A 26,075-nucleotide genomic window follows, 5' to 3' on the forward strand; every position below is an offset into this window, starting at 1 on the left:
CTAGAATGTACCAGGAACAGCTTCAGGTGCTGGGATATGACTTTGACCTAGACAGCCCAAAGCCCCTATGCTCACTTGTCTTTCATTCTAGAGGCTTTATATGAGTGACATGGGAGACACTGGAGTTTTATAAGAAATGACACATCCTGATTCCTCAGCAGGATCACCATTCCTTGTGGGAAGAATCTCCATAGATGGCAGGTGAGGGGTTGACACTAATGACAATGGAGAGAAGGTGATGGAGACAAAGGGGAGAAAAGGCCTGAGGGGTGAGAGACAGAATGGCTGGAGAAGCAGAAAGCGAGGAAAAAAGAAGTGGAGGTAGAGATTCAAAAGCAGTGGAACTCTCAGATTTAAATATGTCGATTTACAAATCTTTAATAAACTTATTTACAGAGCCTAGCAGGATGTTTTCTGCATTTGGTATTGTGAGCCCTCAGAAAGAAGACGCCTACTGAGATGGGCTCCTGATAGTTAACTGGGCTAAAATTAAACAAAAACAAAACAGACCCCAGAACAGAGCCTAGCAGCCATTTTTACCTAGGGGCCTCTCAAGCAAACATCATTTCAGGTAGAGGCCTGTTTGAATAGCCAGCCTCTGCACTTATCTTTAACCCAACAGCAGTGGCTCTATTCAGACCAATCAGGACAGCGACTTTTGGACAAATCAACTTGCAGTGTTTGGAGTCTTCATTTGCATGTTGAGGAAACAGTCGTCTGGGTCAAGGAGCAGGGACTTCTGTCCAAATGAGCCACTTCCCCTGAGCTTTGAGTCTCCCTTTGGCCGGTGTGGCTCAGTTGATTGGAGCATCCTCACAGTCCTCTGTTTCAGGGCACATACTTAGGTTGCATATTGGATCCCCATTTGGGGTGTGTAAGAGAAGGCAACCAGTCGACATTTCTCTCTTCCTCCCTTCCTCTCTGCACAATGAAAAACTGTCCTCGGGTGAAGATTTAAAAAAAAAAAAAAAAAAAAAGACTGAGTCTTCCGGGATGAATTTCAATACAGCAGAAACCAGCAAACCAGCATTGAGTGGTTTGAGGAGACTGGTCACAGCTGAGCTGTTTTTGCACGGAATCAAGTTTCCTTCACCAGCACCCGAAAAAGGGATTCCTGTTGGCGTTGCAAGTGGCGCCAACGACCACCAGGAAGAGAAGAAAAGGGGGCTGAATCCAACCTAGCGTTTCTCCGGCTGGCTTTCTCAGACAGACCCTAGGGCACAACTCCCGGACACAGTGCGATAAAGACTCCCGGACAGGAGGAGGAGTCAGGGCAAAGACCCAGGTCCCCAAGCCTGGCCCTCCAGGTCTCGCCCTCCCGGACGAGTCTGGGAGGGGAAGCTCAGTGTTGGGCAGTACCCAGCTCTCGGCAGTTTCACTTCTCTGTCTCACAACCTGTGCGGCGTCCTCCTTCCTGGATACTCCTGACGTTGCCGCAACAGTCACTCAGAATGGTGTCTGGTTTCCAGAGAAGCCAATCAGCGCCACCGCCGTCACGTTACCCGGCTTCCGCGGATCCACCAGAACCGGAGAAGCCCCAGAGCTCGAGGATGCGGGCCGTGAGGTCCCCATTCGTCCTGCTGCTTTTCGAGGCCCTGGCACTGACCCGGACCTGGGCTGGTGAGTGCGGGGTCGGGAGGGAAGGGCCTCTGCGGGGGAGGAGGGAGGGGACCCGGAGGCGGGTGCGTTTCCAGTATCCCCAGCCCAGATACCTGACCCCACCCAGCTCCCCCTTCGGGGCCACGCCCCGTCTCGACCCCGACCCTGACCTTCTACGGCAGACCCCAGGGTTTCTCGGCCGGGGACCGGGAGAAGGGTCACTGGTCTCAGCCCTTCCCCGCCCCCAGGTCCCCACACCCTGAGATATTTCTACACTCTCATGTCCCGGCCCGACCTCCGGGAGACCCGCTTCGTCGCTGTTGGCTACGTGAACGACGAGCAGTTCGTGCGGTTCGACAGCGACGCCGCGAACCCGAGGATGGAGCCCCGGGCGCCGTGGATGGAAGGGCGGTGGGTGGAGCAGGAGGACCCGCAGTATTGGGACGTAGAGACGGGGAATGTTAAGGAAACCGCACAGAATTTCCGAGTGAACCTGAAGAAACTGCGCTCTCTCTACAACCACAGCGAGGACGGTGAGCGCGAGGGCCCGGGTCCGGGAACAACCCCTATCCCCATCGCCCCCGTGTACAGGCCGGGATCGCCCCGAGCTTTATCCCGAGGCTGCGGGACTTGCCCGGCCCCGACCCGGGAGAAGCCCGGGGCACTTTGACGGGTTTCATTTTCAGTTTAGGTTTGACCCCCAGGGCGAGGGCAGCTGCGGGGTTGGCCTCGGGGCGGGGCCAAGTCTGTGGGACTGACCTGGGGGGGCGGGGCCAGAGCCTCATACCTTCCAGTGGACCTACGGCTGCGAAATGGGGTCAGACGGCAGCTTCCTCCGCGGTTATGACCAGTTTGCGTACGATGGCGCCGACTATATCGCTTTGAACGACGACCTGAGCTCTTGGACCGCGGCCAACGTGTGGGCTCAGATCTCCCTGAGCAAATATGAGGATGTGGATGAGGCGGAGGTCCAGAGCAACTACTTGAAGAGCGAGTGCATAAAGTGGCTCAGCAGATACTTAGAAAAAGGGAAGGAGAGTCTGCAGCGTTCAGGTACGTGGGGCAGAGGGCCACTCTCCTCTCCCCTCGGGCTGGGCATCTACTAAGAGGAGAGAGGAAATGGGATCATACTAGAATAAGGCCCTCCTGTGGGTGGGGAGACTGAAGATCCAGTACCAGAGAGTGACTCCCACCCTTCTCTCAGGGACAGTTAGGGGTACAGTACAGTCTCTGGAGATGGAGGGGGAGATCATCCCTGAAATAACTGATCAGCACATACCTTGGACCAGGGGTGTCAAACTCATTTTTAGGGGTGAGGAGTGTGGGGCACTACATCAGCCTTGAGGTTGCCTTCAAAGGGCTGAATGTAATTTTAGGACTGTATAAATGTAACTGCTCCTTAACTAGGGGCAGGGAGCCTGGCGCTGCCTCAGGGTAGAAACAAGGCGCTGGGTGGGATAAAATAAGATGGAAGTCTGGATTCTGCCTGGGACCCTTGTGTTTGCCACCTGGGCTTTAGACCCTGGCAGTGTCTGTGGGGCCCATGGAGAACTAACTGTCTCTTAGACCTTGTTTGCTGCCCCACGCGCACTGTGTCCGAGGTATGACCCTGGATTTTCCTAATCCTTTGGCCTTCAGAAAGGTCTGAACCAGGATTCAATTATTTCCCTTCAGAGGCCTGCCTCTCCTACCCTGGGCTGTGTCATTCTGATTCTAGAACTTTTCAAACACTAGGGGATCATCCCAGATGCCTTATGTCCAGGCTGGTGTCTGGGTTTTGTCATGTCCATTCTCAGGATGGTCACATGAGTGCTGCTGGAGTGGCCCATGATGGATGAAAAATTCCTGAATTTTCTGACCCTTCTCCTTAGACCCTCCAAAGACACAAGTGACCCGCCACCCCACCTCTGAGCGGGAGGCCACCCTGAGGTGCTGGGCGCGGGGCTTCTACCCTGCGGACATCTCCCTGACCTGGCGGCGGGACTCAGAGGACCAAACCCAGGACACGGAGCTGGTGGAGACCAGGCCCTCGGGGGACGGGACCTTCCAGACATGGGCGGCCGTGGTGGTGCCTCCCGGGGAGGAGCAGAGATACACGTGCCACGTGCAGCACGAGGGGCTGAGTGAGCCCCTGACACTGCGATGGGGTGAGGAGGGGCCTCTGGGGATTTCCTCGGGGTTGGGGCAGGACCTGGGGGGCAGGGCCCTCACCTGCTGTCCCTTTGCAGAGCCTCCTCCTGAGACCAGCACCATCATCATCATGGTGGGCATCCTCTGTGGCCTGGTCCAGCTTGGAGCTGTGGCGGCTGGAGCTGTGATGTGGGGGAGGAGGCGCTCAGGTAGGGACGGGTGAGGTCTGATTTCTTGTCCCACTGGGGATATCAAGCCCAGGTAGAAGTGTGTCCAACTTCATTAATGAGAAGCACCATTCACACATGTGTACTTGCCTAGTGTGGGGTCCTATTTGCTAACATGTACTAAGGCATGTGTGAAAATGAAAGACAAACTTATCATCTTAATGAATCTGGTGATGGGGACCCGGTTCCCAGCAGTCACGGGTCAGAAGGGCGGTCCCTGCTGAGGACAGACCTCCAGGAGAGTGGTCGGTCCCATTCCTGCACATGTACTTTCTAAAGGTTTCCCGTACCTGCCTGGCGTCTGTCTGTAGTTAGAGTTCTAGAAATTCCCCTGGGATCCAGCACTAGGGCTTCCTGTAGGACCTCAGGGCCCTGCCTCCTCCCTGGTGTCTCACAGGATGTTTTCTTCCCGCAGGTAGAAAAGGAAGGAGTTACGCTCAAGCTGCCAGTGAGTGTGGAGGGGGGACCCCTGGGACCCTGTGTCAGCGTAGACTAGAGCCCATGGGGGACCTCCCCCTCCCCCAATAGTTCCTCCTTTAGCCTCCTCTCCTGGAGCTCTGACCATGTCATGTTTTGTGCCACCCAGGCAGTGACAGTGACCAGGGCTCAGATGTGTCTCTCACAGCTTGTAAAGGTGAGGCCCTAATGTAGGGAGTAGTTGGGGCAGAGGGGACGGAACTGGGTAATGGGGACTCTCTGGGACATTTCGAGCATGAGGTAGACATTTGAAAATGTCACCACTTAAAGCAACTGACCTAAATTTGTTCATGGTTATTTTTTTCTACAGCATGAGACAGCTGCCCTGTCTGGGAATGAGTGATGGAAGGTTCTTCACAAACACAGCTGCCAACCCGTTTGTGACTTCAGGGACATTTCATTTCTCTTTCTGCAAAGAGCATCTGAATGTCTGCATTCCCATCAGCATCACTGAGAAAGTGGGAAGCTGGCCACTTTCCCTTCCAGCAGAGGCAAGGCTTGCCCTCCCCTCCCTGTCTGAGCTTCCTAGTGCGCTGCTGAGGTGCAACTTCTTACTCCCTTATCGAAATAAGACTCTGGATATGAATTTGTTTTTTCACTTTCTGCCATTAAAGGCTGATGGAGCTCAGCCAGACTGGGAATCACTATCGTCAGTGACAGAGCTGACCATAGGTAGGGGATGTTTTTTTTTCCCCATGTCCCCCCATTCACAACACAGAGCAGGCAAAGGGCCTGGGCCGAGGTGTGTATGGGGTGGGTTCACTCTTCCTTCTCTTTCTGTATAGGAGGTGTAAGAACACAGCCTGTGGTAAGCACCGGGAGTCCCTAAGGAAGGGTTTTAAATCCATATTTAAAGGTGTTTTGCATTTTTTTGTAGGAAGAAAAATTTATTGAGATATAATTAATGCTGGGAGTTACCATGGGGTAGAGTCAGGTGGAAGATTTAGGAAGTGGGCTGTGTCAGCATAATAAAATCTATGCTTGCTTTCTGAAACTGTTCCCCAGATGTATTCCAAGAAATACATCTGGGGAACAGCAAACACTGGAACAGCCAATTTTCCATTTACATATAAAGTAGTATATGTATAATATTGGGGTCTAATGCTGTTCTGGGGAAAGCCATGGAACAGGCTCTAGGACACAGCCAGGAACAGCCCAGAGCCCATCCTGGGTTGGGTCCCACACAGGAACTACTTCCCTGCTGCTGGGCACAGATGTCACTGCTCATCCCACTGACCCCTGAAGGCAAGACCTGGCCCTTGCGGCTAGGACTGTCATCTCTGCTGCTCTCGCACCTGGACATTTAACTGCCACTCTTGCTACCCTTGCCAAATGTACTTTGTGTAGTCGCAGCCCCTCTGTGTCACCACATCCTGAGTCAGAGTCTGGCATGAGGTCACCTGACTGGTGGAGCCTCGTGCCGTGTCTAGAAGCACGAATGTTGGAAGACATGGGTTTCCCTCTTTTATGGAGGGGCATGGTCTCTGCCTCCGACCAAGGCTCTTCATATGTGGAATTCTTTACATGTAGGAGGGAGTTCAGGTGCTGGGGTGAGGGATGGGGAAAAAAAAGACTAATTTCAATTGTTGGAGTAAAGATCTGAGACTAAAATTTCTGATACTTTGCAGGCACTCAGGTTTTGCTCAATGAACAATGAGTAATAAATGCTATGTTTGTACTCATTCTCTTGATTTTGTTAGCTAGGATCCAGCATTTCTCTACTCCAGTTCATACTCTCAGATAAGCGGGTGGCATGTGGGATGGTGAAATGACTATTCAGAACGTCTTCTCCCTGCCTTTGTCTCTTAGTGGGTTAGAATACCAAAGTCTGGAAGACTTCAGTGGATGTGTGTGTGCACTGATGTCTTAAAAAGATTTTTATTTATTTTTAGGTGGGAAGAGAAAGAGAAAGAGAGAGAGATACATCAGTGTATAGTTGCTTCTCATGTGCCCCCCAACTAGGAGCCTGGCTTGCAACCCAGACATGTGTCCTGACTGGGAATCGAACCAGCGACCTTTTGGTTTACAGGCCTGCACTCTGTCCACTGAGTCACATCAGCCAGGGCTGATGTCTTGTAATGTTCATATTTATATTTCCTTGTACACAAATATTTCTGGGGAGACAATCTCTAATAATGGTCACTTTTCATTGGACTGTTGCAAAGGACTAAAACCCAAAAACCAAAACCCCTTTCTTGTTTCCTAGTTTTGACGGAGTTCCACTGAAAGTCTGAACCAAGATCAGCTGGTATTGGACCCGAGGACAGGCCATCAATGCTTATATTTGCTGATCTTGTGCTCTGGCATGCAATGGAGTAGAGGGTTTTTCACTTACTGTAAGTTTTACTTTGTGGAATGGTGAGGGATGTTTTCCTTCACCAAACCAGTTCTCTGATCCTCTTAACACCCGCTGGGTGTCCTGCAGTCAGAATTCTGCTACTGCCTGGAACCCACAAGGTCAGGGCTCCACCCTACAAGATTGTCCTCACGTAACATGCAAGTTACAGTTTTAGGTAACATGTTACCTGCACTTCTGTCTGATTTGGCTCCTAAGTTGGGGATCTCCCCGCCAACCCACTGCACAAGTCTAATAATTTGGTAGAACAACTCAACTCAGAAAAATGCTGTGTTTACTATTATAGTTTATTATAAATGATACGAGTGAGCAGCCAGATGAAGAGGAACATGGGATGACGTAGGGATGGGTCTTAGTGCAGGAGCCTCTGTCACCATAAAGTTGGAACGTCACCCCCTTCCATTCCAGCATGTGCATGTGTTCACTACTTAAGAAGCTCTCTGAACCACATTAAGAATTCTTTATTGAAGTTTCACTAGGTACCTGCGACTAATTAAATGATTTGCCATTGGCAATTGAAATAGAACTCCAGATTCTCTCCCTAGAGGTTGGAAGTGAGGCTGAAAGTTCCAACCTGATGGACAAGCGTAGCCTTTCTGGTGACCAGCCTTCATCCTGAAACCGTCCAGGACCCTTGGCCAAGTGCCATCTCATTAGCATCCTTGTCACTCAGGAGGTTCCAAGGGTTTCAGGAACCAGGGACAAAGATTTTGTGTTACACCACAGGTCTTTGACCATAGATTCTTTGTAATAAAAGTATTCTAATGGTTTACAGATGCTGGCACATCCCTGGAGTCCCACTGAGTCATTAAAAGTAGTCCAGTCCCTCCTCCTCTTGCATGAAAATACCTCCCAGGGCCTGGCCCCTCAGGTCTGTAGGCTCAATTTGATCTTGTCAGGGTTCAAAAGATCTCAGCTACATATGACTATATCCTTTCCAGCACCTGCTATAATTGAACTAAGAGACATCATGTCTTGCTCACACCCCTTTGAGGTGATGATGTAATGTTGGGATTTCCTGATTCATTCATTCCCTTACCTGCAGCTATTTTTCCTCCTCCCCATGTGTGCTACACTTTCCACCCTTGGAAGGGACATGAGCTTTGGCTGCTGACCTGGTCTAGACCACCAGCAGCAGGGCCCGTTTAGCACATGCCTTCCCCTCAGTCCACTCCTATGCAGAGAGGAGGGTCCCCAGAGCAGGACAAGTAGGCATCTGGCCACCAGGGATACAGTTGTGATCACTGTCAGCCCCTTGGGAATTGGCCACAAGGTGAACAACACAATTACATTCTTGCTCAGGAACCATCCCTGTTTATGGCCTTGGGAGTTGTACCCCCTACTGAGGCTACAGAGTTGGGGGAAGGAAGAAAGGGAGGAAGGGAAGGTGAGCTGTAGTCATTCCAATGTCCTCCCCACCTGGGATGAATTGTGTAGTCATATCTGCATCTTTCCACCCCAGATCCACCAGGGGAGAAAGAGGAAACTGCCCAGTGAGGGCACCCTTGTACCCCCTCTCAGGTGACCGTGAACCTACATTCATGCAGGAATATCAGCAGCCCACTGCCTCCCCAGCCCTGGGACACTGTTTAGACAACCAACATTTCCATGGCCCAAGCCAGTTTTCCACCAAACTGTTACTTTGAGGACACCTCTCTGTCCATATCAAATCATTATGGCCTGCAAAGGATGTTTTCTGGTTTGAAGCAATGTAACTCAGCCATCTAACTTGGTGCAGTGTCTGCTGTTTGGGTCCTTATACAGCTTTTGAGCATTTGTATGGACACTGGATAAGCCAAGGCGAGGCCACAGTCAGTGTCTATTCCTGTCAAGACCCATTTCTAGCTGCCACCCTGAATTTACCAGCATTAGTCTGACTTGCCAGCCATGTTCAAGGTCTTCCCATCATGGCATCTGCCCCCCCAGACATCTGCAGTCTCTCTTTCACTGGCAGACAGAACAATTATTTTCGTATTTTGTGCCTTGGAGGTTGCAAGGTTAATATGTCTAGACTTGGCCCATCTTGTGAAGCCAGGTGGCCAGCTCAAGTGAGGACAGCAGGATGTTCACTTATTATTTCTGATCGCCTTCCAAACCTGGAGCGTATTATAGTGATGGGCATTGACATGAACTGCGTTTAACACACCCTCACGTTCCAATAGTGATTTCAAGAGGACAGTGCACATGTGGGTGTTGTTTTAAAAGGCCAGGTTTCTACTGCTGTTCTGCCCAACCACATGGCCAATACCTGTGAACTGGCAAAAGCCAAACCACAAGGACTTTTATCTTTGTTCAATTCTTCCATTGCTGCTAGGAAAATGGTATGCACTTAAGCTCACTGGCCTGGGCCGTTTTTAACTTCCTTGGTCAGAGCAGCAGCTTTCTAAACAGTATATTGTCCATTTACCTTGCAACTGCCATTTATAAACCAAGCAGCTTTTTGTCAGTCAGTTGACAATGTTTATAGGACACTGTCCAAGTGACAATAGGATCCAGGAGCTTCTCACGCTGTTCCAAAGTCAGTCCCAGGGGAGAAGAGGCTTCTTGCTCCTGAGTATATCCCCCCTGCATTCACTCCCCTGGGTTCATGATCCTGTATAAACCATTTCCACTTTTTTTATGGAACTCTTCTGGGAGTTGTCCTGCACATTCAAGTGTTTGTCCAACATTTTCCAAGACATCCTGTGTTTCTCAGGTTTCCAAGATTATTTTGTGTCCTTTGGTCATAGGAATAATTTCAATTAATGTCCAATAGCAAGTTAGCCACTGCCTAGATGAAGTCCCACTAGTCATCCTGAGAGTTGCTCAGAGACTTTGCCTTACGCTCGGCAGCTGCTGCGCATGAGCCATGGTGCAGAGATGGTGTCTGCACTGTCCCCGCAGCTCCATCATATACTGGCTGCGTCCCATTCAGCACATCCAGTTCACACGGCTTCAAGGTAGGTTTGTGCCTCTGTCCTACATCACCAGGGAGGGAAGTGTTCCACTATCAGACAGGATGTCCTTTTGTTACCGAGCAGAGGTGCAAGGGGGAGGGGCAATATTTGGTCTACCCAGGGATGCCAAAAACTGCTACAGAACAGCAGGGGCCCCTCCCAAGGACAGTATACTAAATAACCTACTGGGTTCATCTGTCCGCCACCAGAGGAAAGACATCTCTCAATGCCAGAGATTTGTGAAAAGGAAAGGAAAGGTTTATTCAAAGCTATTCAGACAAAGTAGTGACCCAATGTCCCCATAAAAATATCAAAGTTCTTTAGGGTATATACCTACACACACAGCGCTCCCTTCTCCCCCTGTTCTAACTCGGGGTACTGTATCTCAGGAGAAGCTCACGTCCGTGTTTCAGGCTGCTGGCACCATCAGCTGTGTCGCCATCCAGGCAGGATCTCTAATTAATCCAAAGTTATGCTGCACCTTCTCATGGTCCACTGGCAAGAGTTCTTTGTACCCGTTTTTCCAGGCAAAGTCTCTCCTGCTTCCCAGGCCACGCAGCCAAAGGGAGCACCCCAAAGCCACGTGGGCCTCTTCGACCAAAGCTGCAGGGGACCGTACTCTTGTCAAAAGTGTGTGGCTTTCTTCTTCACCTGGGCAAGAAGGGGTCCTCACTCTGCCCCAAACCACATGGCTCTCCCTCCAATGGCTGCTACGTCTGCATTTAAATCCCCACACCAATCCTCCTTTGCAGCCCCATTTCTGACTCCTCCTACAATCAGTTACACCTGCCAGGACTCCCATATTATTACAAGTTTACTGGGCTGCCACCCTGAGTCTGGGCAGGAGTGGCCCCATGGCATGGAGCCAATCAACTCCAAGCTCCCATGCAGGCGCTGTAACTCGGGACCTGCCCCTAGTTATGTCTTGGGTGGAAGTTGCTTCCTTCTCCCTGGCTCAAAGCATGGCCACAGCTATTTAACATATATGTGAAACCAGTTAAAGGTTATAGATACATTAAATGACCAGTCCAGAGGTTAGCTGTGAAACTGTTGCCAATGCAAAACAGTTCTCAATGGCCGTGCTCTGATTTGTCCCTTCCCCCTGGGATGGGAAGTGAGGACATCTTAATATTTCCTAGAAACCTTGAGTTCTGGACCCCATTCCAAATTCTTTTTTAGAGCCCCCCTCCTGACTGCATCCTGTTACACTTTTTCATTAACATTCAGGGAAGGGAGACACAACCGCTTAAAGCGGATTAAATTAAACATTCCAACTTTCATTTTGATTTTCACCTCATCCTTTCAAATCTTTTGAATATTCTCTCAATCTAACTAGCCCACATTCGAGCTTCACCAACAGGTTTTGGTACCATAGGCACTGAGTTCCTGTGTAAAGGAGCCAGTCTAGACCATGTGCCTGCTCCTCTCCAGCCCTAGACCACTCACCCACTCTTGTGTATACAAGGCATTGGGTCCCCAGCTGGGGATTGAGTCAACTCTGGCTGTTAGTCAATCTTTACCTTGATTAATCTGTCAAACTATTGGTTTCCCCAAGTGATTGCAGCTCAGATTTCTCACTGAGATCTTTGCCTTTCTGCTTTTTAAATTCTTTCAAACTGGGGTTAGTATACCCATCTTGTTTGGGGCCCTTTAATTTTGAGGGTCCCTTTACTCCACCTAAACTTCACTGGTGCTATATATAAGAACTTTGCTTTAATTTATTTTTATTTAATGTTTATTTTATTCTGTTTTCTTTGCAAACAAACAAACAAAAAGCTCTTACATTAAGAATACACACAGGACTTCCACCAAGATGGAGGCATAGGTGGATGTGCCGTGCCTTCTCACACAACCAAGTTTAGAGACAACTAAATATTAGCAACACAAAACACAGCCAGAACACGGAAAATTGAACTTTTCAGAAGTCCGTTAACAACAAATTCTTCAGCCTGACCGGTAAGGAGCGAAACCAGCGGCTGGTGAAGCGGGATTGCACAGGAAGTCTCGGTCAGCCGGACTCAGGCGCGGAATCCAGACGCGCGGAATCCAGGCACAGGGTTGGACCTAGTGAGCGACCGAGCGAGCCACCAGGCGAGCCACCGCGGGGGAGACAGCGGGGGAGTGGTGCTGCGTGTTGACTATGGTCGCGCATTTGTGCGCGGGCGGACAGGCGAGGGAGTGGGCGGTTGGCCCGGGGCCTGGCGGGTCCCCGCGGCAAGTGGCAGTGGAGGGCACTGCCATTTCCCTGCTCTGACCCCACCTCCACATACAGCATCATAACCCAGCGACTCTGAGTGGCCCGGCCCAGGTGAACCACCTAAGGCGCTGATCCTCACCCAGCTGTGAGAAACAGCAGAGGGGGTCGCCATTTCCCCACTCTGACCACGCCCCCACATACAGCGTCACAACCCAGCAACCTGGGAGTCCAAGGCGCCGCTTCTCACACTTAAAGGGCACGAACAGACCAAAAATGGCGCAAGAAGATCTCAAAGCCCCAGAGCCCATAGATCTAAGCGATGAAGAAATAGCAAAACTCTCAGACGCACAGTTTAAAACACTGGTGATCAGGATCCTCACAGAACTGGTTGATTATAGCCACAAATTAGACAAATATATAAAGGCGAAACGAATTGAAATGAATGGAATTGCATAGGACACCAATAGCAATGAAAAGGAAACTGGGACTCAAATCAATGGAGTGGACCAGAAGAAAGCAAATAATGGCCAAACAGAAAAGACTCAAGAAGCAAGAATTCAAAGAAATGAGGAGAGTCTTAGGAACCTCCAGGACATCTTTAAACGCTCCAACATCCAAATTATAGGGGTACCAGAAGGGGGAAAGGCACAGCCACCAGTGGAAAACTTACTTGAACAAATAATAAAGGAGAATTTCCCCAATCTGGCAAAGGAAATATACTTCCAGGAAATCCAGGAAGCTCAGAGAGTCCCAAAGAAGTTGAACCCAAGAAGGAACACACCAACGCACATCATCATTACATTAGCCAAGATTAGAATGAAGGAGAGAATCCTAGAAGCAGCAAGAGATAAGGGGACAGTCACCTACAAAGGAGTCCCCATCAGACTGTCAGCAGATTTCTCAAAAGAGACCTTACAGGCAATAAGGGGCTGGAAAGAGGTATACTAAGTCATGAAATCCAAAGACCTACAACCAAGATTGCTCTATCCAGCAAAACTTTCATTTAGAATGGAAGGACAGATAAAGTGCTTCTCAGATAAGATCAAATTCAAGGAGTTCATCATCACCAAGCCCTTATTATATGAAATGTTAAAGGGACTTATCTAAGAAAAAGAAGTTAAAGAAACATGAACAGTGAAAGGACAACAAACTCACAGTTATTAACAACCACACCTAAAACAAAAGCAAACTAAAAGGACAGCTAGATCAGGAGTGGAAACATAGAAATGAAGATCTCAAGGAGGTTAGCAAGAGGGGAGTGGGAGGAGGAGAAGGGGGGAGAAGGTACAGAAAATAAGTAGCATAGACAGTAGATAGAAAATAGAGGGGGGGCAAGAATAGCACGGGAAATATAGAATCTAAAGGACTTGAGACACATGGTCATAAACTAAAGGGGGGGTGATGGTGGGGATGGGGGGCAGGGTGGAGGGGAATGAAGGGGGGAATAGAACAACTGTAACAGCATAATCAATAAAAAATTTTAAAAAAAGAAAAAAAAGAAAAATCACTGCTATAAGCGCATCATTCATTTCTTTTTAAGCTTTGGGATGAGCCTCTTTTTGGACCCTACCCCACTTTCTTTCCATCTATGACATACCAACTATAAGGTGCTGAAGCCTCAAAGGATAGAATGGGGATGCTACATAAGCAGCTTTTGTAGGTGTTTCATAACTGGTGACTGAAACACCTGCCAAGACCCATGCTAGGCCAGAGGGAAGAGAAAAAAGAGAGCTCAAAGACCCTGGTAACTGGTACCTACACATTTTGTTTTAGAGAAAAGAGTGAAGTGTCAAACAACCATAGGTTAAGTATTAAGATTGCACCTATCAGCAAGCCAATATTTGTGACCTACATGATTTCAGAAAAGAGAGAGATCAGTGTGGCCAAAGAAGGTATTAAGGATTTGGGGACACAGGTGGGACTGGTGAGGGAAATAGCTTGCTTGCTTGCAGTATATACTATTTGCCAGGAACTTTATATTAGTATCTTCCTTAATCTTTACAATGTTCCTATGAGGAGAAACCTTTCATTTTAGAGATCTGTAACTAAGAGTTAGAATTTAAGTAACAGTCTGCAAAGTCACGTAGGAGCAAAGCCCAGGACTCCTGCCCCCAAGTCTGACCTGTTTCCATATTCCACCTCAGAACTCCTGTATAGGATTTTTTGGACACCTTTTGGCAATCCAATATGGAGTCGCCATCAGCCATGACAGCTAGGTCAAGTGGCAGTATGCCCAAGACTGTGGTAATAGGGTGTAACAGGAATGCCCTTGGGAGGAGTCGCAACACCTAAAACCACAAGTCGGATACTCAGATAAGGACTCCATCTGGATGTGGATATGAGTGGGGCCACCACCCACTGTGGGCTGTAAGAACTCAGAGCTCCCACCATTTGACATTGAGCTTGTCTGTATCACTGTGACAGGGGCAGGGGGGAACATATGCCCCCAGATATGGGGGAGGGGTTTGAGCTGTGCAGGGGTAACTGGAGACTTTGCTCACTTGCTAAACATGGAGCCTGGAAGAGGTGAAAAGACAAATATGGCTGATAATAGCCCTCATTACTTGGAAAGCTGGGCCTTCCCACTGGCCTTTGGCATGCATGGGATCCTGGGAGAAGACTTTTGAAATGGAGCATGTGGGGAAGTGAAAAGTCATTTGGTTCTTTACCTCTCCTGAATCTTCCTGGAGCCCTGACACGGAAAGGCTGGGGAGATGAGATGGTCACAAGTGGGCCTGGTGACAGTGGCCCGTACAGGCCTATGAGCAGAGGCCTCAGGGCACAGACTCTGGTGCCTGGAGGTAGACAGCGGCTGGAGACCAGCTAAGCCACTCACATTTGTGATACTTTTGGGTAGGAAAAGCGGTTCCAGGCACCACCTTAAACTGAAGTGGCAGAGGGTGACATGGTGATTTGTCTTTGGTGTCTTAGAGGAGATGGGCTTTGAGACAGAAACCTGCCATTATTTCCAAAGACCTTGGTGATAATAGCACTGTGAACAGATTTTTGCCCTTTTGTTACTTTCAGTTCTTGAACCTATGTAGTGGTTGTAATGACAAATATTTAAATAGCTATTTTTTATTTCATACTCTGAATTTTTCTTTCCCTTACTTTTGTTACCCAGATATTTTAGGTAGCAACTTGGCTTTAAATAAAAGATTCCTTTCTTTTCCTCCAAACTCTGTCTTTGGAGATTTGCCTGGTAGGCAGTGAGCAGTAGGACACCCCCGTAATGGTTGGGTTTGATGACACTATGGGTCATGTTCAGAGCCAACAGGACACTCACTCCCCTGGATGCATGCTGCCACTGTAGCCACCTGGCTTGAGACTGACACCCACCTTTCCATCTGTGCAAACCACCTCAGAATTTAGTGCTGGGTGCTTGCTCTGCCTGGCTCTGTTGTGTAAGCTCCCCCTTTCTGTTTGTAACCTGCATGTAACCCTATTGGCTTGCTGGGGAGATGTTTCCTAATAAACTTGGCACTGTGGACACAATTATGTGTGAGTGACTCCACTGTGGATGCTCCCTTGTTCATGACAGCTCTGGAGAAGGGGAAAATTCTGAATGGGTCTTGAGACTGGAGACAGTGCTTTCCAGGGAGAGTGGATCTGTACTCAAATAGTAGAGAGGCTCCCTGCTCCCCTACCCCCGTGCTCTCATCAAACAATTGGAATCTCCCCTCTGATCCACCAAGCACCCCTCCTCTCTCTCTAGACAGAGCTGATACACAGGGCATAGAAGCTTCCAGAACTCTCTCTCCCCACAGTGTCTAGAAGAATAGGAGAGGAAAAACAAGAAGTTGCTTTTTCCCTCCTTGTGCCCTCCCTTTCCTGGGGTCTCTGACTTTCCACCATTAACCTTTCCCCACACCAGTCCATTCATTTCACAATTGAGTGCCTATTGTGTGCCAAGATCTGTGCTTGCCTTTGGGGATAACAAAATGAGTAAGATGGCCCCAGCTCTCAAGGACTTTACTGTCTATCTGGGAACAAAGACACTGGATCAGATGGAAATAATCTTCTGTGTTAAAACTAGGTATCATGGCCCCTGGAGGGAGGATAGGAGTAATTCAGAGAAAGGGACCTAGACAGAGCTGATACACAGGGCATGGAAGCTTCCAGAACTCTCTTTACTGGAATTCAAGTCTAGCCACCGAAAAACAACGTCCTGCTGACTGAATTCCTTTTACTCTTCTGGAGGAATGGGCAAACTCATTCCAAAACAAGGAAGACAGGTAGGGTGGAGAGACCGATCCCAAGGACTCTGGCCCAGGACACTTAGGTTCTGCTGGTCACCACTGCCTACACAGACTTCTAGGTCTGGCCTTCTTCCAAATTTCTCACAGCCCTTGGCTGCATTCCATTGTGTTCCCCATGGACATCAGGGCCACAGCCAGACTGAGCTGAACTCTCCTTGAGACAGAGATGAATTTGGCACTTCAGCCTCTTTAAAGGTTAAATTACAAACCCAAAAGGCCTGCAAATCCATGAATAATGTTTCAACTGATTGGCTATAATATCTACAGCTGGTAAAGACACAGGGAAATGGGCAATCATGAGAATAAAAATTGTGGAGACTAGAAACTGCTTCCACTATTAATAAGTGTAGCCTGACAGTACCAAGGAAAATATCCAGCACTCCCTGACCCAGCAGTCCACAGTGGGAAATATCCTCTATAGAAATAAGAACTGGAGGGTAGGAATATGTAAGAATGTTTACAATAGTTTCATTTGTATTGTTGAACCGGAAAGAACCCAAATGTCTATCAAAAGTGAAAAGACTGAAGAGACTGATTCATATATACTATGGACTATTATGCAGTTACCGAAAGGTTTTCTTAGACTGTGCTGAGGAAGAAATGCCAATCAGCCACAAAGTTAGGCAGCATAGAGCTTTACTGGGGTTTGTGCAAGGAGGCGAGGTTCCACAGCCTGCAGAGTGCGGCTGGGGAAGTCAGACCCAAGCAGGGAATATGACGGGGTTCTATTTTGGTTGGCTCTTCATGGGAGCTGGGGATTGGTCCCCTTTGAACAAAGCAGCAATATATCATTGGTGGCTTTCCTTGGGCTCAGGTTGCTATGCGCATGTCCGTTTTGACAAAGCCCGCCCTTTCGGTCTCTGGTTTGACGTCAGCCATCTTTTCTGGGTTGTAGTTCAGCCGCCATTTTGTCCTACCCTACCCATCCTGACAGTTACTAAAAGGAAGTTTAACTTATATGTACAGAGGGGTGTTTATGAGTTGCAGAGAATTATAAATAGCATAATACCTTTGTGAGAGCAAAATATAAATGTCTCAGATCTGTAAATATCTGTTTGTATGGTCCTCAGACAAATGTGCGCTGGGGTACACAGCAAAGTATTCTGATGGCTACCTCCTGGTAGTGGATATAGAGTGCATTTGTTAACTTTTATAAATTTTTGAATTGTTCACCTGTCCATAACAATAAGTATATATTACTTCTGTAATCTAAATTTCATACATATCAAAAGCTTATTAGTGATAGTTGCACAACAATGTGAATGTACTTAATGCCATGGGGTGGTACACTTAAAAATAGTTAAAATGGTAAACTGTATATTATATGTATTTTACCATAAGTTTTAAAAAAAACGCAACAGAATCAGAACAATCTGATGCATCCTCAAATCATCCTGTGACTGAAAATGGAAATTGGGGTCCATCAGAGGCTAGGAAATCAGACATGAAAATAGATTTTTAAAAAACGATATTTAATTGTGAGTATTGGTCTTTCATTTTCATTAAGTGATTATGAAAACACATCATCAATCCCATGGTGACAGAGGAAGAACTCAAAGAGGAAGAACAACCGGCCAGGATGGGACTCCCCAAGCGGAGGGCAGATTGCAGGGCTGAAACAGATTTAGCCCAATGAGATTCAAGGAAAGGGGAAAGTCCCGCCTCTCCAGCGGCCACTCTCCCAATGGGACCCTCTCCATATGCGTCGCCTGGGCCACGCGGGGCCGCTCGCTGGCCTGGACAGGATTCCGACGTAGTCCCAGACGAGATGGGGACCCCCACCCCAACTCCCTCGGGCGAGTCCGCCGCCCCTTCTCCCGCTGCTGTTTGCTGGGGGACACTCTTTCCGGGAGCCCAGCCAGTGAGTGCAGCAGGCCGACTGTGCAGGGACCACTCCGCCTTCAGGTTTGCTGATCGCCTCCCAGCTCCGCAGAGAGATGCTAGCCCTCCAGGGAAATTGAGGCCGGAGGCTCCAGCCCTACCCCAGGAGGTGTGACGGTACCTCAAGCGGGCGCCACGTTTGGGGAGGGCCCAATTGTGTAGACCCCTCCCCTTCACCGCAACTTCCCCCTACCCCAAACCGTGCCTTGTGACCACATCCCGGAGCCCCGCTACGGAAAGCAGGAGAGATGAGGGTTGCCAAGGCTGAAAGAAAACAAGACCTGGCCTGGGGCTCTGGTTTCCTTTAAGACAAGTGGAGTACCCCCAATCTTCTCTTTCACATCTGCAGCATCGCAGGAGAGGAACAGAGAAAATATTTTATATCAAACTGATTTTTGCAACCCCCCCCCAACTCACTGATTAACACTTCCTGCTTGGTGTGAGGGGCACAAAGATGAATAAGATCTGACCTTAAAGGGTGTTAGTCTGGTAAGAAACTATTTGAGTGTCACAGACACTTAGTGCAATAGAATGTCACAGTTGCTATCAGAACAACGGGCAGGGCCTTGGGGCTTCCCAGAGGAGGGGTGAATTCTACCTCTGGAATTTCAGAAAGAGTTAACCGGAGGTTGCTGACATTCAATGTGGAAAGATAACCAGGAACTTAGGTAGAAAAACAGAGGAGGGAGAGGGCACTCCCAACCACTGGACAGCGAGACTGGGCTTGTGGGAACAGGTCATTGTGAAACCTGAGTGGGATGGGAAGGCACAGGCTGAGTCAGAGCACATGGATTGTTAGAGCATTCATCACTTCCATTGCTTTCCGGGTATTTACAAACATTAAACTGTTGAACCTTACTTAGCCATATCCCTCCATGGTAGATCTTATTTCCTCAGGTTACGGTTGTGAGAGGGAGGCTTAGAAGTTATGTGATTTCCCTAAATCCACACTGCTGGTATGTTGGTGAGGGAGGGATGTTACTTTTTTTTAGTCTTTGAGTCCAAAACCTAGGCATTTCCCCATTTCCCACAGGAGCCAGGACAAGAAGTTGTGGTTTTGAAGATAGTAGGGAGGGCCTCAGCGAAGGATCTCGAGCAAGGCAGTAAAATTATCTGACTTGTGTTTGGAAAGATCACTTGAGCAGCTGCGTGGAGGAGAGACACCGGGAGCTCAGGAGTAAGGGGAGAAGTCCAGAGATGAGTGGTTTCTCCAAGCAAGACTGTAAAAAGAGCAGAGGGAGGCTGAGGAGAGAGAGAAAGAAATCAGGGGTCATCTGCTGCTGAGATCACATCAGATAAAGGCTGAAGTGTTGGTGGATTTAGCAGTTAGGAAGTAGCTGGTGACCTCAGCCACATCAGCATTGTGCTGAGATGGAGGAAAAAGCAAGATTTGAAGAAACACATATTTGCTAAGTGAAAAAAAAAAAAGTTACATAAAAGTACAATCTCAGTTTTTGTTTAAAAAAGCCAGTACTATAATCACGAAAAGTAATCAGGAGGCTCGTTCACCAAGATGACAGCAGTGGTTTCCCCAGGGAGAAAGGTATAGGAGAGCCTATCACTGCCTTCCTAATATTGTTCAGAGATGGTTGATGTTACTTTTTTTTTAATCAGAAAAAAAAATCAAGTAAAATATTTTGTTAATTGAAAGTGAGTAGGGGTTAAGGTAGTAAAGGACAGTTTATTCCAGGAGCTTGTTTGGAAAGAGGAGTAGTGAGTGGGTCTAAAGGAAGACATTTCTGAGAATTGGAGCCAATAATGGCAGCAATGTTTGATTAAAAATATGTTTTACAATACCTACCAGGTGCTTGGGGATATTCCTTTAATCCTCTAAGATAGGCATATTTCCTTATTTCATAGTACATCTCCTAAGAATTATCAATGAGGGGCTTGTTAGGAATAGATTCTTGGGCCCCATCCAAACCCCAGGCTCTGGAGAGGAAAGGCCAAGGTCATTCATAGACTCTAGCGAGCTTGGGGAGCCTGGCACTGTGCCTTTTTCCATCTCTCAGGAGCTGGTGTTCAGGGGAGGATTTCCTTGCTGGGTAGAAGGGAGTGATCAAGAGATCCAAGGGAGGCTGAGGAATACAATTTGAACAAGAAAAGAATGGCCTGTGAGGGAGTACAGTGTGCTGTGGGTCAGCCCACCAAGCTGAGGGAGGCAGAGGTCATCTCTGAAATAAAGGGTGTAGCAGCATGATGGGTAGTGTGAGGCTGGGGAAAGGTTCAAAGCAGCTGGCAGATGGAGCAGAAGAGGGAACGATTCTTCCCTTCAGGGTGGACAGTCTCAGGAAGACACTGGGACATGCAGCAGGAGGGTACAGTCCTTTTCTGAGACAGGGGTGAAGGCAGAGAGTGGGGACATGAGGGTGGAGAAGTCGGCCTTCGAGGAGGCTTGTTTAACCTGAAGGAGCTTGGAAGTCATCCTGACGACAAAAGGGAATCCTTGATGGAGCAGCAGAGTATGTGCAAACAGATATGTGTTTCCAGGTAGGTCACTCTGACACTGAGGAGGACAGATTGTCAATGGGTAAGACTGGAGGGAAGGAGACCCGCTGGAAGCCATGCTATGCTCATAGAGAGGAATGTCCAGATTTGAGAAACAGGAGGTAAAAATGGCAGGGCTTGGCAGTTGTTTGATACCGGGAGGTGCTCAGAGAGGTAGCACTGGGGATGAGCACCCATGTGAACCACACTTGCTGACTGTTTGGGAATAGCCAATTCTGATGTAGAAAAAGAAAGGGCTTGGATAGATGGGATGGATAGAACTCATACACATTCCATTCGGATAAGTGAGTGTAGCACGTTAGACATTGGTAAGTAGGTCCTATTTTTTTGTGAACAGAAGTAGAAAGGGAGTGAAGAACCAAGTAGCCACTAAATACCAGGAGACATCTGAGGCACTCAGTACTCAGGAGGCCTCAGTTTGTCCAGACAGATGCCCGTTGCATAACCCAGAACTCAGGCTGTGTGACTTCCCACCCACCCAATTTGTGCCCAGTTCTAAATGTGTTAGCCTCCCCTATTGCTTTTACCTTGCTTCTCACTGTGCATTTTACATTTATTGAATAAACCATGTGATTCAAACACCTTAATTTGGTCTGGGAGCCTTTTTGTTCTGTGACCTGTGGGATACAGGGTACTATACCAGAAGGCTTGTAGCCACTGTGGCATCAAGGCAATTGCCACACCACAACCCAGTACCAACTTGAGTAAGTGGGTAAATTGATGGTGATAAAACCTACCAGGATTATAGGGTAAGGATCAAGTTGTTCTTTACTGGGAGAATAAGAGGATGTGCTTGGTTTGATTTGTTGGGTGTGAGGTGATATAGGGCATTAGGTCAAGGTGGCCCACAGCTGTTTGGATGCACTGGTATGAATGCAGGGATTTAGAGACTCAAAGTCATCACTATTTAAAACAATGAGCCTGGATGAGATCCTGCAGGGAAGCAAGAGTTTTCTTTCTCACTGTCTACTCCGCATTCCCCTTACCCACTCTTTTGGTGCCTTAAAGCCTTACCTGACAGGAGCCTTACCTGTGGGACCATCTCTGAGTGTGGACACCTATTAGAGATAATCCTTTCCCACCATTTCTTTTCCCCTCAGCAGCCCTTTCTCTGTGCTGTGACTGCATTGCTCTTTCCCAGTCCAGCTCAGGACAGTCCCTTGTGAGTTCTTAGGCTATTTAAATGACCAGCATTGGGTATCCTGGTCCCTGGTCCCCGCCCAGGCACCCAGGGGCTTGGGAGAAGCTATCCTCAGACTGAAAGTCATAGTCTTGTCATCACCCTAAGGAGCATCATAGAAAAGAACTTCAGGGCCACAGTGATGGGGGCCGGGGCTGGGACTCAGATACAGAGTTGTTCACTTATTATTGTTCAACAAATGTTTATTAAGCTTGGTGCTGGCCACTGAGCTAAGCACTCTAGATATGGCACTGTCCACTGAGATTTTGATATTATTTCCTCCTTCCGTCTGGCACATTTCATCCCTGACACCAGACCCTGTTATGTACCCAGTAGTGCCAAGTGGACTGGATATTAGGTATTGGGAATTGGAAAGGCTAGAACGTAAGTCTAAGACTCCACTCTTTCCCTAGGCAGGAAACAGGACTAGAGAGTCCACGTCGTCTCTCAGCTCTGAAGCTTTCTCTTCAGGTGAAAAAAAAAATTACATCCAACCTTTTTAAATCCAGGGTCTGGGAAATCACTGGCCTTTTTCTGACACAGCCACCTCCTCACCAGCACCAGTAGGTACAGGAATCCTGGAAACCTGGTCAGGGTCCCAAGGAAAGAGTACGTCTAACCTACATTTTCTTTTCATCTAGCAAACATTTGAGGGTATAGTACATGCTGTTCATTGTGCTATTACCAATAATCAACATTACAGAGCAGCTACTAGTTTTGAATTCTTACTGACATGTATTGCATTAACACTGGCATGCATGATCTCATTTTGATTTTTACTTGTGAAATAAGGACTACTATTATCTTTCATCCCCAGGCGAGGAAAGCGAGGCTTAGAGAGGTTCAGTTACATTTGCTATGGGCAGTATGGCCAGCAGTGGCCTTTACACCTAGGATTTAAACATGATGCTGTGCTGGGCACAGGATATGGGCCCCTGCCTTCAGAAGGACTCAGTGTGGTAGGTTAGTATCATAACTGTGGCACGAGCAACACAAGCTGGGAATGCAGTGGGGTGCCACCTAGGGCTAGGGGGATAGAGGTTGGGGCACAGCAGGACTATTGGTGGTGTTCTGCTGTGCCCCTACATAGAGAAGGTACCTATGTCCCGGAGAATGAGTAAGGGTTTATCAGCTGGAAAGGGAATTCCAGGCATTTTGGGAAGTGGAAATAGAGCTGGAGAAGGCCACTGTTTTGCTCTCCTACAACTTTGGAGTTCTTCAGAGTCAACACAGTGTTCTGTGCGTTTCAGGGGAAGCAGAGTAGCCAGAGGAACTGCAGATGAGAAGGGAGAGGAGCAATCTTTCATGACCAAGAGCTGCGTCTACCCTCTCGAGGACAGGAGCAGGGAAGGAGGAAGGGCTGAGGACACTGTGGGGCAGATGGGACAGCAGGCCTCTCAGTCAGCCCCACAAACTCCATCACATTTCCTGTGTCCCCTGTGAGCATACCTCTGTAGCTGACCAGCCCAGTCATTGTGTTGCCTTCTCTCACACATATTTGGTCAGTCCTTTCTCCACTTGGTGTTCAAGTTCTAAGCCAGGGCTTAGGATCTCGGCACACTCAGTTCTGACCAACAGTCACTGTGGAAGGCAGTATGAATGATGCATAGGTGGCAACAGCTGCATGTGAGGGGTCATGCAGTTCACGAGTCTCCCCAGTCTAGGAAGTCTTTAGGTCTCCTCCCTGTCCAGGTAGCCCCTCAGAGCTTGTGACTTTCTACAAAGCCCCTGGAGGGAACCCATCCCCACATGTGAGGCCTTTGACTTCTGTTCTCCATAGTCCAGTTCACCTAGTTCAGTGATGGGCCACTCCTGAACCCTAGTCCCTGGGACCTTAGCCACTTGACTCCAGGATGGTGGGACTTCTCAGAGCCAGCAGTCCACTGAGATGCCCTTTAAAATGCACAGAGGCTCTCTTGTCTGGTGCAGCAGGCCAATACTGGGTCTCTGCAGGACCTTAGGTGAGCAGCCAGAGCGGCCAGAGATGGCAGGAGAGGCAGGAAGGGGAGAATTCCAGAGGTGACCGAGGGCTAAGATAAAGGAGATCAATATAGGACAGAGACCCTGTTCTAAGACCGGTTGTTCCCACCTTCTGAAAAAGTGCTGAATCATGATGACTCATGAATGCACCTGTGTAGAAGATGCTACATGACCCCTGCTTCGTTATAATAGCATTATAATAAATTAACATTGTGTGTCTCCCTTCCCCAGTGGCCAATCAAGGAAAATCATAGGAGACACATGCACAGTAGCTTTAAAGTAATACAACTACTTGTACATGTGCAATAGAAGCCTGCCAAAACTAGCCAGGAAAGACCCACCCTATAAGAATAGAATCCCTCCAGCCCCTGAGGTCAATCTCTGCTCAGAGCTGGCCTGCTCCCGTGTTCTGTGAAGTGTATTACCCCTTAACAAATCTCTCTCTCTGCTATAAACTCTCTGTGTGTTTGGTTCAATTCTTTGTCCATGATCACCAAGAACCTGGTTACTTATGCCCACCTGTGACACAGGGAAAGGCAAGGGAGGGTGAGCTGCAGGCAGGCACCTTACTCTGGAAGAAGTGGGAGAAGGGCAGGCTAGCTGGTATGTTCAGAACTGTAGAGTTGGAAGTGACCCGAAGGACCATCTGGTGTCTCTCTGGGAGGCTGAGGCCTCAGAGTGGCAATGTGGAGAGCAACAGATGGCATGCGAAAGAGGAGGGAGCAAGTTAGCACTTCTGTTCCTCTCTTGCCTTTGGCCTGGGTGGTCTCTTCCTCAATATACACCTCTCTTTTTTCCATGAGAAGTTTTACCTCCTGAAGTGTGTTTCTTGTAAGCTCCCAAGCACTGAAAACCAAGTCAAAACTGGCCTGCCAAGCCTCTCACACATATCTTAACCAAACTTGAGAGGAAAACCTGCCAGATTTCTTGGGAAAGATGCTTGGAGGCTGAAGGGGGTGCCAAGAGGCCTACGCAGACTGTCCCTGAGTCCCTCTTTTTCTATCCATCCAAACCCAATTTCTCTGTACAGAGAATCTATATTCTTATGTCAAATAAGTGCTAAGGGCCGGCAAGACAGTGCATGGGAATGGGCAATAATTTTACGTGTGGGCTGGAAGGAAATTGAGGGTTTGTTTAGTCTAGTTCCTCTTGATTAGATGAGGAAACTGAGGTGCAGAAGGGGGAGGTACATCAGCTAAAAAGTCAGAGGCAGGCCTAGAAATCAGCTCTACAGACCCTGGATTTATTCCTAACCCCTTCTCCCCTTCTGGCTACCCCACCATACCTCTTGCCTGTATCTTCCCATAGGGGGCAACCAAAGAGCTGTAAGCTACCTCTATTTGAGGTAGTGTATCTGGAATTAAGAAAAGAAGACTTACTTTGCAGACTTCATGGGTCAACTGTTGAGAAGAGGGGCTCTGGTTTACAGGAAGCAGTGGAATATATGTAAATTGAAATAAAAGAAAATAATTACCCAAAGTGGGTAAGCCCTCATTGGCCTAAATTAATCTTAGGCTGTGATAGGGAATAAAGTAATTTATTTGAGAAAAAGAGCTGCAGCTCTGAAAAACAGATTCATATAGTAACCTATACTGCACTCCAAGACAAAGGGGAGGCCACCTTTTATACAGAATCTTCTTGCTCACAGTTCCCATTTTGGTCTGTTTCATGTAAACGAGGTTTCCAAATTGGACTGTTTCGATTGGTTAGTATAGAAGCAAATGAGGATATAGTTCTGATTGGATGGGGCAATTCCAGTCTATTGGTAGAAAGATGACCAGGGTTTCCCAGCAGTATTTGGCTCAGGCTCTGTGAACATCAGGGCATAGTGTGGAGAGTTCAGTCTGAGGTTTTTCCCGGAATGTGAGGAGCCCCTGTCAACGGATGGCCACTAGGTTCATGTTATTTACAAAATTTGGGCCTTACATTAACCATGGGGAATATATCTCAGAAGATAATTCTTCCTGAGGTTCACATCAAATGAAACCTCTGTGGGGTCCACAGCCTGAACCCTTCTTTCCTTAGTCATCCATTTTTACCCTTTCTTCTGCCTTCAGCTTGACAGAACCCAGAAGGCAGAATTAGTGGTTTGCTACCCTGGTACAGAACAAATCTTTGTTGGTCCTTATCTAAGCCCTTTCAGCTGCTTTTTCCAACCAGACAGCATCCCTATGCCCCAGCAAGGGGTAGCTGGCTGACAGCATCAAGGCCACCCCCACTCCTTTGCATCATGCCGTTGTCACACCTGGGATTGACAACTGCCCCTCCTGGCTGCCCTGTAACCAAACATAGACTCGCATTTGTCTCTGTGAAGGGCCTGGACTCTACAAGGCAGTCAAGTGTAT

General features: G+C 48.2%; 1 protein-coding gene and 1 non-coding gene across 3 annotated transcripts; one reads left to right on the top strand and one right to left on the bottom strand.

The window, feature by feature from the left end:
• Nucleotides 1-1,501: 1,501 nt before the first annotated feature.
• Nucleotides 1,502-5,061, top strand: LOC119053723 (patr class I histocompatibility antigen, A-126 alpha chain-like). Of its 2 annotated transcripts, XM_037151389.2 has the most exons (8): nt 1,502-1,620; nt 1,848-2,132; nt 2,377-2,652; nt 3,471-3,746; nt 3,828-3,938; nt 4,372-4,404; nt 4,543-4,590; nt 4,744-5,061. In XM_037151389.2, exons 1-8 carry the CDS (start codon nt 1,551-1,553, stop codon nt 4,746-4,748), a joined length of 1,104 nt encoding a protein of 367 aa, XP_037007284.2. In that variant the 5' UTR covers nt 1,502-1,550; the 3' UTR covers nt 4,749-5,061. The 2 variants fall into 2 exon arrangements, with proteins under 2 accessions (XP_037007284.2, XP_037007285.2); XM_037151390.2 differs by lacking the exon at nt 4,543-4,590.
• Nucleotides 5,062-5,126: 65 nt separating this feature from the next.
• Nucleotides 5,127-5,258, bottom strand: LOC119053767 (small nucleolar RNA SNORA51). Its single transcript, XR_005083366.2, has one exon. It is a non-coding gene; the product is annotated as a small nucleolar RNA SNORA51 (small nucleolar RNA).
• Nucleotides 5,259-26,075: the final 20,817 nt, after the last annotated feature.

Source organism: Artibeus jamaicensis, unplaced genomic scaffold (genome assembly GCF_021234435.1).
Source record: "Artibeus jamaicensis isolate MK-2021 breed Jamaican fruit bat unplaced genomic scaffold, CSHL_Jam_final contig_469, whole genome shotgun sequence".
NCBI classification, from domain to species: Eukaryota; Metazoa; Chordata; class Mammalia; order Chiroptera; family Phyllostomidae; genus Artibeus; species Artibeus jamaicensis.